This window comes from Lycium ferocissimum, chromosome 11 (genome assembly GCF_029784015.1).
Source record: "Lycium ferocissimum isolate CSIRO_LF1 chromosome 11, AGI_CSIRO_Lferr_CH_V1, whole genome shotgun sequence".
Classification (NCBI taxonomy): Eukaryota; Viridiplantae; Streptophyta; class Magnoliopsida; order Solanales; family Solanaceae; genus Lycium; species Lycium ferocissimum.
In genome coordinates this window covers 26,785,067-26,802,950 of record NC_081352.1, presented here as the reverse complement: position 1 = coordinate 26,802,950, position 17,884 = coordinate 26,785,067, and the positions used below count along the sequence as shown (strand labels likewise).

Below are 17,884 nucleotides of genomic sequence, written 5' to 3'. Positions count from 1 at the left end.
ACTTTGCTTCGTAACCCTTCCTCGGTTTCTCGAAGTTTCTGTTTATCTTTGACACCGGAGAGAGCTCGAGCTGGTCATCCTCTACCCGAATCTTCGACTCATACCGATTGTGGACATCGGCCCATGTTACGGCCTCGTATTCTAGCAAGTTTTCCTTCAACTTGGCCGAGGCAACCGAGCTTAGCATACTGAGCCCCTTTGTGAAAGCCTGTGCGGCCCATTCTTCTGGTACCGGGGGTAATTCCATCCGTTCCCTCTGGAACCGGGTGACGAACTCCCTTAGCAACTCATCGTCCCTTTGTGTAATCCGGAAGATGTCGGCCTTACGGGCCTGCACCTTGATGGCACCGGCATGCGCCTTTACGAAGGCGTCAGCCAGCATTTCGAACGAAGTGATCGAGTGCTCGGGTAGATGGTCACCACTCGGCGCTCCCTTCGACGAGAGTTTCCCCAAACTTTTTCACAGGCATCGACTCAATTTCGTCTTCTTCCATATCATTGCCCTTTATGGCGCAGGTATATGAGGTCACGTGCTCGTGCGGGTCCGTGGTGCCGTCGTATTTCTGGATGTCGGGCATTTTGAACCTTTTTGGGATCAGTTTTGGAGCGGCACTTGGTGGGAAAGGCCTTTGGATGTACCTTTTCGAATTCGGCCCCTTCGAAGAAAGGCGGGCCCCCGTGCTCGGTCCACCCGAGAGTTATATGTCTCAACCTTCTTCTCGGTCGAATCCACCCGTTTTGCCAAAGTCTCAAGCATCTTTAGGACCTCGGTGGAGGAACCGGCCCCAGAATCATTGCTCTCGACCACCCGCGGCTCATTCCTTCCGCTCTCCAATGTACCCTTGGCCTTTTCCGGCCCCGGTTTCCCCCTTGTCCGCCTTGCAACGGGCAATCGCCATTCCTTGCTTGGCGATTGTTGCTCTTTGTTCCTGCAACATCTCGAAAATCAGACGCAAATTAATGCCGTCATTCGGTGCCTCCGGTTCCTTCCGGCTTTGGGTCCGAGACAATGTAACGGAGTTATGAGTTCTTAGAGGATCAGTGGCCGGTAGGGCAGCATTCTCTTGATCCACGGTGTTTTGCCGATTGAGCCCCTCCCTCGAGTCAACGGGGTTCGGGTCGGCAGGATTCGGCAGCCCCCGTCGTTCGCTGCCCTCATTTTCTGCCACAATTTCGGTGTTGTTAACGTGACCGGATTGCCCGACGTCAGCCATAGATTTGTTTTTGACGAGACGAACGAGGGGTTACGGTTTAAATGAGTTTGACAAAGGGGTTACGGTTTAAATGAGTTTGACAAGAATCAAGACTAAGAACTATTATCCTAGCCCCACGGTGGGCGCCAAACTGTTTACCCCGAAATCGGATAATCAATTGAATTTGTAAGTGGGTATAGGATATGTGCTTTGTTCTTGACGTATGTTAGATAAAGGAAATAGAGATTGGAAGGCTCACTAATGAAGCAGCCAAAGATGTAAACGTTGAACAATGTATTATATGATCTAAAGAATAATTCTACAAAGAAATGGCCTAGGCCGAATGCATGAGAGAGGAATAAATATATGAGATTCTTCTATTGCAAGTGTTCTTGAAAGATAAAGGGAGCCAACCCCTCCAAAGGAGGGGGGTGTCCCATATTTATAGTGCTGCCCCCATGGGCTTCGTACAATGTGAACTAAATAAAATAATAATGACAAGGACAGCCCTGAACGGATTTGGTGGGATTGGACTGACGGCGCCGTCTGACACACGCATGGTTGGTGGCTGACCATGGCAGGACGCTACTGACGCGTGGCTCACGTGCAACGGCTGTACCGGACCAACGACCACACGGACCAACGGCTGTACCGGACCAACGACCACACGGACCAACTACCGTACTAACCGGATCAACGGCATAACCGGAGAAACGGCCATACCGACCAACGGCTACCCGGAGCAACGGCCATACCGGACCAACGATAAAGGTGGTGGACCGAATGGTCTCCATGCCCATCTCCGGTCTAGGCGCCCCTCCGGTTCAGTTCGAATGTCATCGGGCACGTTATATCCGGTATTGACCGTATACACATAGTACAATGTATTATGCTCAAATTGTTAAAAGAATAATACTAAATTCACATGCATGAATATTGGCCTTGGATGTTTTAGATATTTGTGACAATTGGGGTATATAATCCGTAATCCTTACATGTACTAAGGATTCATGTCTTGTGTACGGTGTGACACTGGAGCAGGGGCGTATGTAGCATTAAAGGTGGGGCTGAACCCCTAACTTTCGACGCGGAACATAAATTTGTATGTAAAAAATATATTAAAATTGCAATAAATAGTAAATATAAACCCATAACTTTAAAAATACAATGGATTCAACTAAGCATCTTTAAAGGTTATCGGTTTGCCGACCATCAAGGGCAGAGTTACATGGTTCAAAGGAATCCTTTTCCTTGGAAAATTATATTATGCGTATAGGTAACAATTTTTTAAAATGTTAATTATAAAATGTTTAATCCCCTTTACGCAAGTAAAGATTCAGTGTAACATCGAAGATGACTCAAAAAATGTTCACTTGTTTGAATCCCAGGTGTATCACTCTGGATCATTTTAATTCTTTTACTAAAATTTCTGGTCCTTATATTTGGCAATTAGCATTTATAGGGTAACAAAATTATTACTTTTGACTCTTGGACATCACCAATGCTTCCGGAAGATATGTAGCAAATCGTCTTCTGGGCTACATTGACACTTTTGCTATATTATTTCCATGAAGTAGTGGCGAACACAAGTTTTTCATAAATGGTATTGATATAAGAGAAGAAAATTATTATGACCAATTTTTATGCAAGGATTGACCGAACACGGAGAACCTTCCATTGGCAACCAATCATGTTTTTCACGGGATTATTCATTACTCATATCAGCATTCTCAATTTTGGTATCTCTCGGTAAGAACCTTAGCCCATTGGTTTAGTTGAGTAAGCTAGAAGAGATGTAAGGTTTAATTCTACCTAACCTCAACTTTTTATAATAAATATTTTCCAATTAGTTGAGGTTCGACTCTCCCGACATTTTATTTATTTATTACTGTACATGTAACAACATATATAATAAATATATAAATATAATTGTGCATCCATCCCTTCTTAGGAATCTACTCTGTCGACTACTGAGTAGTGATTATATTTGTCGATTGTGCATATAATAAATAAATAAAATAATTGTATGTCAGAAGTGAGATTTGAACCCACTCCCTCTCATGAAGACCAGAACCTGAGTCTGGCGCCTTAGACCACTCAGCCATTCTGACTTTGCTTGAATTAAACCTTAGATTCTACCATAACTCATTTAATTTATCAGGTTTATAATTTAACTATATATACAAGGTTCGAGTCAAAATTACTTGATTCGAACCGTACCTTTCCTTCTAGATATTCCCCTATACTGGCAATGGAATTATCAGATACTGCGTCAAGCAGGAAAGATCCAAATTCATGTGAATGTGCCATCATAGTACAATGAATTAAGCTCAAATTGTTAGGAAAAAGCTTAACTCCATCCACATGCATGAATGGCTTTGGATGTTTTAAGATGTTTGTGACAATTGGTGTATAATCCCGAATCCTTATTCCTTAGATATACTAAAGATTCATGTCTTGTACGGTGCGACATTGAAACTATAACCAAAACTGAAAAAAGTTTAAAAGAATAAATATATGAGATGCCTTTGGTTCAACCACATGATAGTTGTAGGGACATGTCGACAGGATGCCCATTTTTGATAAAACATGTTCAATTGTTTTAGTTACTGTCAAAAATATTATTCTGAGGTTCATGACATTATATCTGTTTTGCCGACCATCAAGGGCTGGGCTTTATGGTCTAATGGAACCCTTTCCGTCAGAAAGTTATATTGTGCGTATAGGTAACAATTCTTTTATGTAAATTATAAACGGTTAAATTCCCTTTACACAAGTAAAGATTCAGTGTAATGTCAAAGAAAAGATATTCTATATCACAAGTTAATCCTAGGTATATATGACACTTTAGGTTGTTTTTACTTCCGTTGTTGAATTCCTGGCTCTTGTATTTTGGTTGTTAGGGCTTGGAGGGTAACAATATTACTTTATTCACTCTTAAGAGACCAACTATCCAAGATTTTGTCATTTTTTCAAACAAATCTGATAGATTAAAAAAATTACAGCTTCATATTATCCGTTGTTTTCAGACAATGGTCATTCTGGTCAGAGGCGAATCTAAGATTTGAAGTTTGGGTTCGTACAACGACCTTACTACAATAATAACCAGATCCACAATAAGAAATTTATAGATATTTAGTAGATTTCTTAATATATAACTCCCTTAGTCATTTTATATGAAGGTATTTGACTTGACACGAAGTTTCAGAAATAAAGGAAGACTTTTGAAACTTGTGGTCTAAAACAAACCATAAAAATTTGTGTAGCTACAATTCATTTCATTAAGGGTAAAAAAAGTAAAAAGTTGAATTGTTACTTAATATAGAAAAATGTCATTCTTTTTGGGACTAATTAAAAAGGAAAAAGTGCCATATAATTTAGGACGGAGGGAGTACAAAGTAACAACAAAAGTTACTGGGTTCACGTGAAACCGTAAGCAAGTCTCTAGATCCGCCCCTATGGGCGGTTGTGGACATCACCAATGCGGACGGAAGGTGTATAGCAAATGGTCTTCTGGCTACATTAACCAAAAAAAGATGGCTATTTTACTTCTGACATTTTGTTTTATTTATTTATTATATGCATCAACAAACTTTTAACTCACTACAACACGGCGTAGTAGTTGTTGTAGTAAATTGCTAAGCATATTTTGTTTAAGATTTCTTAAGGTAAATCAAATATTCTTATTTCATTATTACTTTAAATAATCGGCAAACAATAAGCTTATCCAATAACGTTGCTGATGTTCATCACTACATAAACACACATTCGATGAATCCTCTGCCTCTTGCAATGGTTTACAATGCTTCAGGGCAGGATGCATACACGTTTTTCATGAATGGTATTGATATTTTTCTGAGAGAAGAAAATAAAAATATCACTTTTGTATGCAAGGAATAACCTTGGCCCATTGGTTTAGTTTATTAGGACTCATTGTCCGTGTAGATGTAGGACTCATAGTCCGTGTATTTGTATTGTACTAGATTAGCTATTTCCCTTACCAATATCCCTTTGTATTCATTATATATATATGAAGACAGATGCACAGTGGCTCACTGAGCCTTATACTAATTCTCTGTACATGGTATTAGAAGTTCAGGGCTTTCCCTAACCTATTTAATCGTTGTCTTTCTTTTTAGTCACTTCTTCCTCGATAATATGACTTCCCAGCTGCCTGTTTCTTCCCTTTCTTCAGATATCTCGCTTCCTTTTTCCACCGCAGATATGGCATCTACTCAATCTACATTTGTTATTTCGTCGGGATCTTCTGCTTCATCCTTTTCAATTCCGCCTTTGCCTACTTTACCTCAATCCTTTCCTCTTCACAGTGTTGCGTCAAGCATTCTGCCAGGCTCTTCTATAGGCCAGATTGGCCTAACTTCACTTCCACCTTACGCTGGAATAACAGAACCAGCAATTCCATCTCCCTTCCATTCTGCTGCGGCATTGGCTGCACCTAATGTCACTAATTTGGTGACTATCAAGCTTAATTCGCCTTGAAGATTATCTTACTTGGCATACTCAATTCACCTCCTTGTTGATCTCTCATGAACTTCTTGGTTTTCCGGATGGCTCTACACCTCAACCAACTCAATTTTTATGTAATGTCTCCAGAACTAAAGCAAGTTAACCCACTCTATCGTTCATGGCTTAGAGTTGATCAAAGGGTATGGTCTTGGCTCTTTGCAACATTGTCCCGTGAGGTCCTCGTTGATGTTCACTTATTACCTACATCGTGTGATATTTGGCTATCCCTACATAGGCGTTTTATGAATGCTAGTCAGGCCAAATCAATAGAACTTAAGCGACAACTTACTAACATGCGCAAGTCAGATTCTATGACTATTGATGAGTATCTCCGAGAGGCTAAGAAAATTGCAGACTCCCTCGCGGCAATTAACTCTCCAGTTACTTCTCAAGATTTTATTGACCATGTCCTTCTTGGGTTAGGAAGGGAGTATGACACACTGGTTGGTATTATTACTCACTTTCCTGGCCAACTATCTCTGGAAGAACTTCGCACCAAACTTTTGCTTCACGATCAATCTGCAACGCTTCAAAAAGCTTGACTCTGCTGTCTCTCATCAAGCCTTTGCTGCCCAGAATGTATCTTCTAATCCCTCTTCTATATCTGGTAGTCAGAAAGTATCTCAAGGGGTGCGTGATAGAGGTCGTTCTTCATCATTTAGAGGTCGTGTTCGCGGAGGAAGAGGCTGAGGCTCATTCAGTGGTCGTAGTCAACCACAACAAGTTTCTTCACCCAATAACTCTTTACGCAATGGTTTTAATGGACAGTCTTCGTCAGGTATTGGTAGTGTTTCTCCTGTTCCTTATCATTCAACCGCTAGTTCAATGTCACCATCCTCTTCGGAATCTTAGGAGCACACCTTTCGTCTACTATTTGTCAAATTTGTGCGTATCCTGGTCATTCTGCATTACAATGTAATAACCGTTTCAATCACGCCTTTGTTGCTAATGATCTTCCTAAGTCTTTTGATACTAACGAATGACGCTACTTGGTACTTCGACTCTGCTGCGTCCGCTCATATGACCCCTTGTGAAGGTAATTTTTTTACAAAAATCCCCTTATACTGACTTTGATCGTGTGTTGGTTGGGAATGGTACTTTGCTTAACATTAAAAATATTGGATATTCTCAGTTACCCTCTACATCCCGTCCACTACACTCGCACTCAATGTTTTATGTTCCTTAACTTCGTCATAATTTAATTTCTGTCAAGAAGTTGTGTAAGGATAACAATTGTTCTATTAATTTTGATGATTCTTCTGGTTATGTTAAGGACAAAGCCTTCGGTCAAACTCTCCTGCAAGCTTCCAGTAAGGGTGATGTTTATCCGCTAGCATCTTTATCAGTGACTTCTCATCCTCAAGCGTTTGTTGCTCAACGTCAACCTGGAGATATTTGGCATCGTAGATTAGGTCATAGTGGAGCTCATACTTTAGATCGTCTTAGGCAAAATAATTGCATTAGTTTGCTTAACTCTTTCAGTAATGATTGTGTCCCTTGTCGTTTAGGAAAATCTTAACGTTTACTATTTAATTTAGTAGATCACTGTAGTTCTTTTCCTTTAGAAATTATTCACTCATATGTTTGGCAATCACCGATTTTATCAAACTTGGGGTTCAAATATTATGTTATTTTTGTTGATGATTTTTCTCGATTTACATGGTTGTATGCTATGAAAAATAAGTCAGAAGTGTTTTCACATTTTTGTGCCTTTCAAAAACTAGCAGAGAACATGTTTGACACTAAAATAAAGACTTTTCAAAGTGATGGAGGTGGTGAATTTGATAACACATCTATGCTCTCACATTTTTCTACCACGGGTATTTTTTTTCGTAAATCGTGTCCGGACACTCCTCAACAAAATGGGGTTGCTGAACGGAAGCACCGACACATTATTGAAATGGTACATACTGTTCTCGTAGAGGCTAATTTACCATAACAATTTTGGGTTGATGCTGCTTATTCTGCTGTTTATACAATTAATAGATTGCCAACACCTATTTTGCAAGGACTTCCTCCCTTTGAAAAACTTTTTCATAGACCGGCGGACTATAATTTTCTTAGAGTTTTTGGTTGTGAATGCTTTCCTAACCTTTCTGCTCGAGTGTCTCACAAGCTCACACCTTGTTCGGTCCATTGTATTTTTCTTGGTTATGCATCTAACTTTAATGGATATCGTTGTCTAGATCCCAAATCAGGCCGTGTCTATGTCAGTCGCTATGTTGTTTTTCATGAGTTCGTATTTCCATACACTACATTATCTTGTCCTTTAGATGTGTCTTCCTCCTCCATCTCTCCAGATCCGCTTGTGGTTACATCACCCTTATTTACTCCACCACCACCCCTACCTGTGACTCCCTCTAACCTCCCTTCCTCTAATTCTCCTCCATCTGCTTCTTGTTCTACCTCAGTCACTCTGGAGCCATCTATAGATCCATCCAGTGGATCACCCTCTGATAATATTTCCACGTTCGTATCCACCTCGTTGCCTACTACCACTTCTTCCGCTTCCGAATCTATCATTAGATCTCATCCAATGCAAACTCATGCTAAATATGGAATTTCTAAGCCTAAGAAAATATTTTCATTGAGTGCCTCTCTTTATGATAGTGAGTCGTCTTGTTTCTCTTAGGCTGTGAAAAATCCTAAATGGCAACAAGCTATGGTAGATGAATTTAATGCTCTTTTGGCTAATAAAACTTGGGTGTTTGTTCCTTTTCAATCACACATTAATTTGGTTGGTTGTAAGTGGGTTTATCGTATTAAATATAATTCGGATGGGTCTATTGAGCGGTACAAAGCTCGTCTGGTAGCACAAGGTTTTCACTAGCAACCTGGTATTAATTACTATGAGACTTTCAGTACTGTTGTTCGAGCTACTACTATTCGTATTGTACTTTCTTTAGCAGTTTCTTATTCTTGGCCTATTCGTCAATTAGATGTCAAAAATGCTTTTTTACATGGTATTCTTAATGAGGAAGTCTTTATGAAACAACCTCCGGGTTTCATTCATCCTGACTTTCCTCATCATGTTTGTAAATTGACCAAATCCATTTATGGCTTAAAATAGGGTCCATGTGCATGGTTTCATCGCTTTAGTACATTTCTTCTTTCTCAAGGTTTTATTTGTAGCAAATCTGATACTTCTATGTTTGTTCGTGTTCTTCATCAGGTATTCTTGTCCTATTGCTTTATGTTGATGATATTATTCTAACCGGTAGTCATTCAACTCTCCTTGATCAGTTCATTAGTTTTCTTTCCCGTCAATTTGCCATGAAAGACTTAGGTGAGCTTCATTATTTTCTTAGTGTTCAAGATGTTTGCTCGTCTGATGGTCTTCATTTATCTCAATGGAAGTATATTTTAGACCTGCTCCTTAAGTTTCATATGCATACTTGCAAGCCAGTTGTTATCGCTCTAGCTTCTCGCACTACTATTTCTCTTACGGACGGTGAGTTACTTTCGCATCCTAGTGAATATAGGAGCATGGTAGGTGCACTTCAATATTTGACTTTGACCCGTCCTGATATTGCCTATGCTGTGACTCTTTTTTCTCAGTTTATGCATGCGTCTCGTACTACTCATTTGCATTGTGTGAAGCGTATTTTTAGGTATTTACAGGGTACTCTTGCACATGGATTGTTCTTGCGTGTTTCTTCATCTAATTCATTGGTAGTTGCTTATTCTGATGTTGATTGGGCTAGATGTCCCGATAGTAGGCGTTCCACAAGGGGCTTTGCCATGTTCTTGGGTTCCAATCTTATCTCTTGGCGTGCGAAGAAACAACCCACAGTTTCAAGGTCATCTAAAGAGGCTGAATATAGGGCTATTGCCTATACTGTAGCTGAAACTTCTTGGATTCGTCATGTTCTTTGTGAGCTTGGTCTTTATCTTCGTGAGCCAATTCGAGTATTGTGTGACAATGTCAGTTCAACATACATGTCTCGTAACCCAGTATTCCATGATCGTTCTAAGCATATTGACATTGACTATCATTATGTCCGTGATAAAGTTGCTCAAGGGGATGTTGTTGTCCAATATGTGCCTTCTCACTTACAACTTGCTGATATTTTTACGAAGGGCTTATCCTCATCCCGTTTTTGTTTTTTGCGTGACAATCTGTCCGTTATTTCAACACGTCCAAATTGAGGGGGCATATTAGGACTCATTGTCCGTGTAGATGTAGGACTCATAGTCCATGTATTTGTATTGTACTAGGTTAGCTATTTCCCTTACCAATATCCCTTTGTATTCATTATATATATATATATATATGAAGACAGATGCACAGTGGCTCACTGAGCCTTATACTAATTCTCTGTACATGGTTGAGTAAGCTATAAGAGATGTGGGGATTAATTCTACTTAACCACAAATTTCTTATAGAGCGGGCTGTGGGTAATACAACTTCATTTTCCCGTGGTACTAGTTGGGTCACCAGAACGAAATGAAATAAGAATCTCTAGAGATCTCTTCTCTCCACTTATTGGTAACAAACTTTTCTTGCTTAAGCCATCAAAGCCCCTTTTTGACTCGGCCTGAGGGCGACCGGCCATCGAAAGGACAAACACTCGACTGTAGTTTGGCTTCGTTCACATGATACCGCTTCGGCGCTTCGTTCAACGTGTATGGATCCTGCCGTGAAGCATTGTAAAATATTGCAAGAGGCAGAGGATTCATCGAATGTGTATTTATGTAGTGATGAACATCAGCAACGTTATTCGATAAGCTTATTGTTTGCCGATTATTTAAAGTAATAATGAAATAAGAATATTTGATTTACTTAAGAAATCTTTAAGAAATCTTAAACAAAATATGCTTAGCAATTTGATGCATATATAAACAACTACTACACCGTGTTGTAGTGACTTAAAAGTTTGTTGATGCATATAATAAATAAATAAAATAAAATGTCAGAAGTGGGATTTGAACCCACGCCCTCTCACGAAGACCAGAACTTGAGTCTGGCGCCTTAGACCACTCGGCCATCCTGACTTGTGGCATTTTGAGTTAACCACATGATATAGAACTCTTCTCCATTTTCTGCTATCCTGAATTTATATTTTTCATGTTCTTGCCCCACTTATGTATCTTGGCTAGATGACTAATTGTGTTTTGAGTCAAAGAGAGACCTTTTAACCAAGAGATTCAAGATGGTTTTTAAATGTTCAAGTTACATTTCAAACTTTGAAACAACCATGAATAGGTTGAGAAGTTTATGTGATTAGCTCAATCAAAGTTAGAGACATACAACTGAATTATAGTATTTCTATGAAACTATTAATTCTCGTGTTAGATAATTAGTAAGCTCATGCCACAAAAGTAAAGGATATCTAAAAAGTAAGTGTACGTTATGGATTAAAAAGAGCTCTCTTTTTCAATTTATAAGAAATTGTCTTGTAATGGACTTTTAATGAGCTAAAAAAGAGAGTGGGCTCGTGCCACGTGAGAAATGAGCCTGGATACAACAAAAGTGGTGGATTTGCCCCCTGCTCGTGGAGATACACGTGAGGCATAACCAAATTCATGCATACCAAAATATGCCTCGTTGGACGTCACCGAATTAATAACTCTCATGCTTGATAATTGGCATAATACATAAATATACTCACAAATTTCGCCTCAGCTAACTAGTATGCCTTCCAACTGTGAAACAGACAAGATGTACCTCAACTTCAGATAAAGTCAACACTTAAACACAAACGCTATATTTACAATTACGCAAGACATAAATTTGAAGGTGTTTAAAACATCATTTTGTAAAGTGGAGTTGTTCAATCGACAAAATGACACAAATCGAGGTGCCTACTTGCGCACATTCAAAGTTGGAGGCCCTACTTACATACCGGCGCTAAGCTAAGTCAATTGTTTATGTATTATACCTCGATAATTAGCAGTAGGTTATTCGCAACGGTATTTATCTTAATTAACTTTACGATTTCAATTAGATTCTACCACAACTTATTTGATTTACTGGATTTGAAATTAATTTTTACTTGATTAATAAATTTTTAACGCAAATATAGCTAGGGGCTAGGGACTAAGTCAAAGTTAACCAATCGGACGAACCCATATCTTTCCTCGAGATATGCCTCTGTCGGCAATCACATATACTGACAATGGAATTATAAGTATGAGCAGCAACAATTCAGATTCTTGTAAATGTTCTAGTACAATGAATTATACTCAAATGGTTAAAGAAAAAAAAATCCACATATATGGACGGCCTTGGATGTTGTAGATGCTTGTAACTACTGGGGTACAATCTTAATCCTTACATGTACTAAAGATTCATGTCTTGTACGGTGTGACATTGAAACTATAACCAAAATTGAGATGCCTTTGGTTCAACCACATGCTAATTGCAGAGACATTTCGACAGGATTCCCGTATTCGATAAAACATGTTCAATTGTTTTTTGTTTATTGTCAAAAATTATTCAAACGTTTCATAATTTATATCGATTCGCCGATAGTCAAGGGCAGAGCGGAATCCTTATCGAGAAAATTATATTGTGCTTATCATTGGTGTACACAAGATTTATCTTAAGCGGTGTCGACATTTAAAGAAGTGAATATATAAATAAATCGCTATAACAACATCATAATTTGGAAAAACACAATTCAAGTATATGATATTACTACTCTCATCGACGAGTTCTCATTTTTTGAAACACATCCATAATAGACTCATTGAATATATTACTGTACTAAATTCTTCATTTTCTATATAAGGCACCAAACAACCACTCAAAAGCTCATTATCCATTCGATTCTGTAAATCGGTCTCAATCAACTTCATAGTAGAGTGGACTCATGAACGTGAAGAATCAGACCGAAGGCAAAAGTGGTGAATTTGCGCGCGTGCGATATATGTGAGGGCTAATCCAAATTCATGCTTATCAAAATTAAATATTTCCCATTGAACTGTTATGACCATTATTTAATCCGTATATATTTCAAAAGTTCTTACAAACAGGCCATCTGCAATCATATATACTGACAATGGAATTATACGAGCAGCAACTATTCAAATTCATGTGATTGTGCAATCATAGTACAATGAACTATGCTCAAATTTGCGAAGAATAATACAAAATCCACATGCATGAATCCTTACATGTACTAAAGATTCATGTCTTGTACGGTGTGACATTGAAACTATGACCAAAATTTGGTAAAAAATATATATGAGATGCCTTTGGTACAGCCACATGATAATTACAGAGACATATCGACAGGATGCCGCCTCTATTTGATAAAACATGTTCAATTGTTTTAGTTTACTGGCAAAAATTATTCTGAGGTATCATAGCATTATATCGATTTTGCCGACCGTCAAGGGCAGAGCTGCATGGTTCAAAGAATCCTCATCATCAGAAAATTAATTATGCGTATAGGTAACCATTTTTTAAGGCCTTTTTTTAATGTTAATCATAAATAGGTAAATACCCTTTACACAAGTAAAACTTCAATGTAACGTCGAAGATGACTAAAAAAGTATTTTAGGCCACATATTTAAGTCCCCGGTGTAACATCTAATTCATGGCTCTTGTATTTGGAAGCTAGCATCGATAGGATAATGACTCCAACGCCCAAGACAGTGTCCTCTAGTATTAATAAACTGAGTTGAGAACTATAAAGTTTCATGTTAAATTTTAGGAGAGGCAAAATACTAACTTATTTGTTTGGTGAACAAAATTATCCCACATCTAATGAGAGGTAGGAAATATTCCGTAAAATTAATCAAGATGCATGTCAGTTGGGATTTTTCGAATGTGTGTCTATGTAGCGATGAACATCAAGACATTGTCGGATAAGCATATTTTATTGACCAAATTTATTGATGGATATGATCAACACAAGATGTTAGTTGAGATTTTTTGAATGTGTGTTTATGTAGTGATGAACATCAAGAACATTGTCGGATAAGCATATTGTTTGCCGATTATTTACAATAATAATGAAATAAGAATATGTGGAATTGGACTGAGTACCATAGTGACTAAAATTTGTTGATAAATATAATCAGTAAACTAAAATGTCAGAAGTGGGATTTGAACCCACGCCCTCTCACGAAGACCAGAACTTGAGTCTGGCGCCTTAGACCACTCGGCCATCCTGACTTTGTGTGACATGAAACTTTAGAATTGACATTCATTCTATATCGAGAATGTGCATAGCAACCATTTTTTATGTCATTAGCTATTTGAATTCTGTCCCTTAGTCCTATGGACTATATTTGTCTGCAAAGGGAGAGTTTCATCCAACTAAAAGTTAACCAATTTTTTTATCCTTCCAATTTATCCCAAATCAACTAAATAATTGTCATATAGATGTGGTTTTGAGTTGAGAGAGTAGATTCTGAATTGTATATATAATTCTGTTTATATTTATTTTTGGCACGTATACATATATCAAGTTCAATCCCGAAACACTGAGTTTTGTCAAACCTGCAAACCATGGTATATCCCACTGTTATATTGGACCTATGATTTGGAGGGTGAATATGTCATGTTGGCAAAAGGGTGAATTTGTATTATGTACTCAATCATGCAGTAAAAGAACATTATATTATCTTGGTCATCGGATAGACCAGGAATGATGAACACAATTAGGTAACACAAACAGCCAAGAGCTCATCCGTGCACAGATTTAAATATTTAGCACAATCATGCACGTCTTTCTGATACTTTTATCCTTCTACAAGCAAAGCCAAAATGTGAACCTTAAACAATATTATGATATTCCTCATGGTGTCTTAATGAGACCTCACTGTACATAATAAATTTCGTTCCTGAAAAATAATCAAGACCGAAATTAAAGATATTGTATCAATTGTTGTATTTTATTTCAATATAGTGAATATAACAATTTTATAAATCCTCTATTCTCTTTTTTTTTTCGAAAATAAATTCAAGAGATTTTGAGTTTGATTTTGAATTTGGTGGACTTGGTTTTGACTTGTATTTGAATTCAAGGACTTAAAGCTTCATCTTGAATCTTCCTTTGTCCACAAGCAAATTTCTCTTATTTGAGTTCTGGTCTCTTTTTTTGAATTATAAGGATCCCTATTTATAGTTGTAAGAGGGAAGAGCTGTGATGAAGACAAACTCTTTTTGCCAATCGGCTGATTGCACTGACATGATAATAATTGATTGGCTGAAATATTTCACTTATACACGTGACATATTTTCATTAGAATTTGTTTTGACTATATGTATGCTATGTATTTTAACATGTGACATGATCTTGTTGGCTCTTTTTATTTGACTTGGCGTCCCTCATCATTTGACACGTGGCAGCCAACTGAGGTCTAGGATAAGTAACAACTTGGCTTAGCAAAATGGGGTCATCATTTGTAGCCCAATTAAATGGACTAGCCCAATGAATTTGGACTTTAATTAAATCCATACTTGTTGGGCTGAAATAATTAATTCAAGAGGAATTTTCACAATTGACAATAGTTTGTACCTTTTTTCTGTTTGTCGCTATAGTTTTGGTATTTACCATTCGTAGCTACTTTTACACTATATTCAATTCAGCTGTATTCATGAATATAATTCACGACAATATAATTGACAATGGGGGATTGCTCAGATGGTAAGCATCTTCCACCCACCTCCAAATCGAAGGTTGTGGGTTCGAGTCACTAAGAGAGCAAAAGGAGAGAGCTCCTGGGAGAGGGGTAAAAAAAATGACAAAATGATTCAGTGTATTCATGACAGCAATTCCGTTGTATCTATGAATACAGTTCAAGGCGAAATACAATGTATACAAGGAAACAAACAACAAAATTCATAAAATACAGGGATTTGTCGGTGTATTTCTCTTTTTGAATATAGAAATACAGGAGAAAATATAAAAAAAATTACACTGTATTTACACAAAATGGAGATTACACTCAAATCCGAGAAATACAGTTAGAAAATCCGGCGAAACTACAAAAATACGTTGTATTTACACTTAAAATGAAGAATACATACAATAGTACATTGTATTTACATTCAATGTATTTTCTGGCGCTTCGTCGATGGCGCGCCGAAAAAATTTTCCGCCGAATTTCGGAATATAAATAGTGTCAAAAGATAGATTCGCCAAGATCTATCCATTTATGCATGTTTCATTGGGTGAAAATGGCCAGATCTCAACGAATTTGAGAAATAATACTTTGGGGTTCCTTGTTTTTTTTTCTTTCTTTCTAAGATCAATGGAGTTCTATGAGAAATTGAAAGATATGGGTTGTGAATCTGTATAGAGGAGAATGAGAGCAAGAAATGGTGAAAATTTGGGACCATTTGGATAGCGTCGGCCGGCGGCGGCGATTCCTAATGGTGGCGGCACAACGGTTGTCTGACAACGATCTGGTGGCGGCGGCAGAGAAAATATGTGAGAGAAGATGGTTCGTAGGGTTGTGAGGAGGGAGAGATTTGAAAATTGTGTGTGGAAGGTGAATTTGCTATAAAATTAGCTATGTATTGTAATCATTGCAAACTATAGATGCGAATGGTAAATACCTAATAGATATTAGTTATATTGTGTAAAATTTTCTTAATTTGATTGTATTAGCCTATAATGTTTGTTTGAATTAATATTATATTAAATTTATAATATAAGTATAAAGTATTTTATGAATTTAATTTCAATAAAATTTAATCGTCTACCTTGACAACTTAAGAGAGCATATTTGTCACAAACCACATACTCCCGCTGAGACATCTAAAAGAAGATTGTGAATCATCAAACTCATTTCCAAATTAGCGATTTTCTAAATTTCTCCTTTGTCTAAATTGAAGGCTAGGGGTCCCTTCGGGGACCTCCGATAAAATTGGAACGATACAGAGAAGATTAGCGTGGCCCCTGTGCAAGGATGACACACACAAATCGAGAAAAGGCAAGGGATCCTAAAGCAAAAGAAGAGAGGAGAGAGAGAACCAAAATTGGAGGTATATCTTTCACTAGTAGTAGTATTTTTCTAACAATAACTACAATTTTTTATTTTTTTTTATTTTTATTTTTATTTTTATTTTTTATGAACATAATATTCAAGATTAGCAGGAGAAGATGTTTAGGAGAGAACTCCTTGATCTAACCATACACCTGAACAGTCCTTCCAAACCATTTTCAAATTTGTCAAGGTGAGATTCGAACAATTCCACTCTGACTTCAAAGTCCATTTTTTCTTCTTCGCCTTCGCATGGTATTCTTCCTTTGTTTACCAGTCTTGAAACCAATGATCTTTTAGATTGTTTTGGCTTCAAAAGCGGGTCAGAAAATAAGGACAAGAACATTTGGAAAGTGGAAAGGCGTATCGTGTTAGCTTCTCTTAGTGTTTTAATCATATCTACAGTGTCCCGGTCTGCATCTAGGAATACTGATATTGATCCTTCAGTAGTCGCTTGATCCATTTTCTTCAAGGCCAATGTTAATTTTTTAGCTTCTTTCTTTATCTTCTTACCGGAGGAGGCAAACTTGATGATGTTGGTTTCTGTTGTTGAATCCCCTTTATTCCTTCTGAGAGAGAATTGAAGATCCCTTACGTTTTCCTCACATTGTAACACAAGTTCCCGTATACTGGCACACACATCGAGAAGTCTCTCAGACTTATCCAATAAATCCTTAACCCATTTTTCGTGTTGATGTTGGGAGAAGAATAGGAGAGCCTGAGGCAAGTTAAGTAGATCATTCACACACTTGTATAACTCCTCTAAACCTAGTAGACCATCGTGCATAGTCTCAAATGTCGATTCACTCGATATTTTCAATGTTTTGAGGTTGTTGAGTGCCTCTTCAACTCTTTGAGTTGTTGGATGTGATCTTCCAGGCAAACTGATTGATCTAAAGTGGTTGAATTTTGAAGAAGTGGCCATTGTTGGAATTTTTTTTTTCTTTTTGGTGGAAGGAATCTTAACTGTGTGATGTGCAATTAGATTAAACCAGTGTTATCTATATAGCAAATCAGGGGCGGAGCTACAGTTATATAGGGGGGTTCGGCCGAACCCCCCAGCTTTTTCGTAGACCCTGTATTTGTATTAGAAAAATTAATAAATATAGATAATATTTACTTGCGAACCCCCATACATAAGCAAGCAAACGGTTCAGTGGCTGGGTAGTGCCTAGCGAAGTACTATCCCACTCGTAATGCAGGTTCGAATCCCGCTAGCA

General features: G+C 37.8%; 1 protein-coding gene and 4 non-coding genes across 5 annotated transcripts; 1 reads left to right on the top strand and 4 right to left on the bottom strand.

Annotated features, from left to right (window-relative positions):
• Positions 1-3,220: 3,220 nt before the first annotated feature.
• TRNAL-CAG (transfer RNA leucine (anticodon CAG)) lies at positions 3,221-3,304 on the bottom strand. The gene has a single exon. It is a non-coding gene; the product is annotated as a tRNA-Leu (tRNA).
• Positions 3,305-10,631: 7,327 nt separating this feature from the next.
• On the bottom strand, positions 10,632-10,715 carry TRNAL-CAA (transfer RNA leucine (anticodon CAA)). The gene has a single exon. It is a non-coding gene; the product is annotated as a tRNA-Leu (tRNA).
• A 3,046-nt stretch (positions 10,716-13,761) lies between these two features.
• On the bottom strand, positions 13,762-13,845 carry TRNAL-CAA (transfer RNA leucine (anticodon CAA)). The gene has a single exon. It is a non-coding gene; the product is annotated as a tRNA-Leu (tRNA).
• A 2,677-nt stretch (positions 13,846-16,522) lies between these two features.
• Positions 16,523-16,625, top strand: LOC132038716 (U6 spliceosomal RNA). The gene has a single exon (XR_009410204.1). It is a non-coding gene; the product is annotated as a U6 spliceosomal RNA (small nuclear RNA).
• A 145-nt stretch (positions 16,626-16,770) lies between these two features.
• Positions 16,771-17,589, bottom strand: LOC132038176 (uncharacterized). The gene has a single exon (XM_059428890.1). The coding sequence runs from the start codon at positions 17,587-17,589 to the stop codon at positions 16,771-16,773; it is 819 nt and encodes a 272-aa protein (XP_059284873.1).
• Positions 17,590-17,884: the final 295 nt, after the last annotated feature.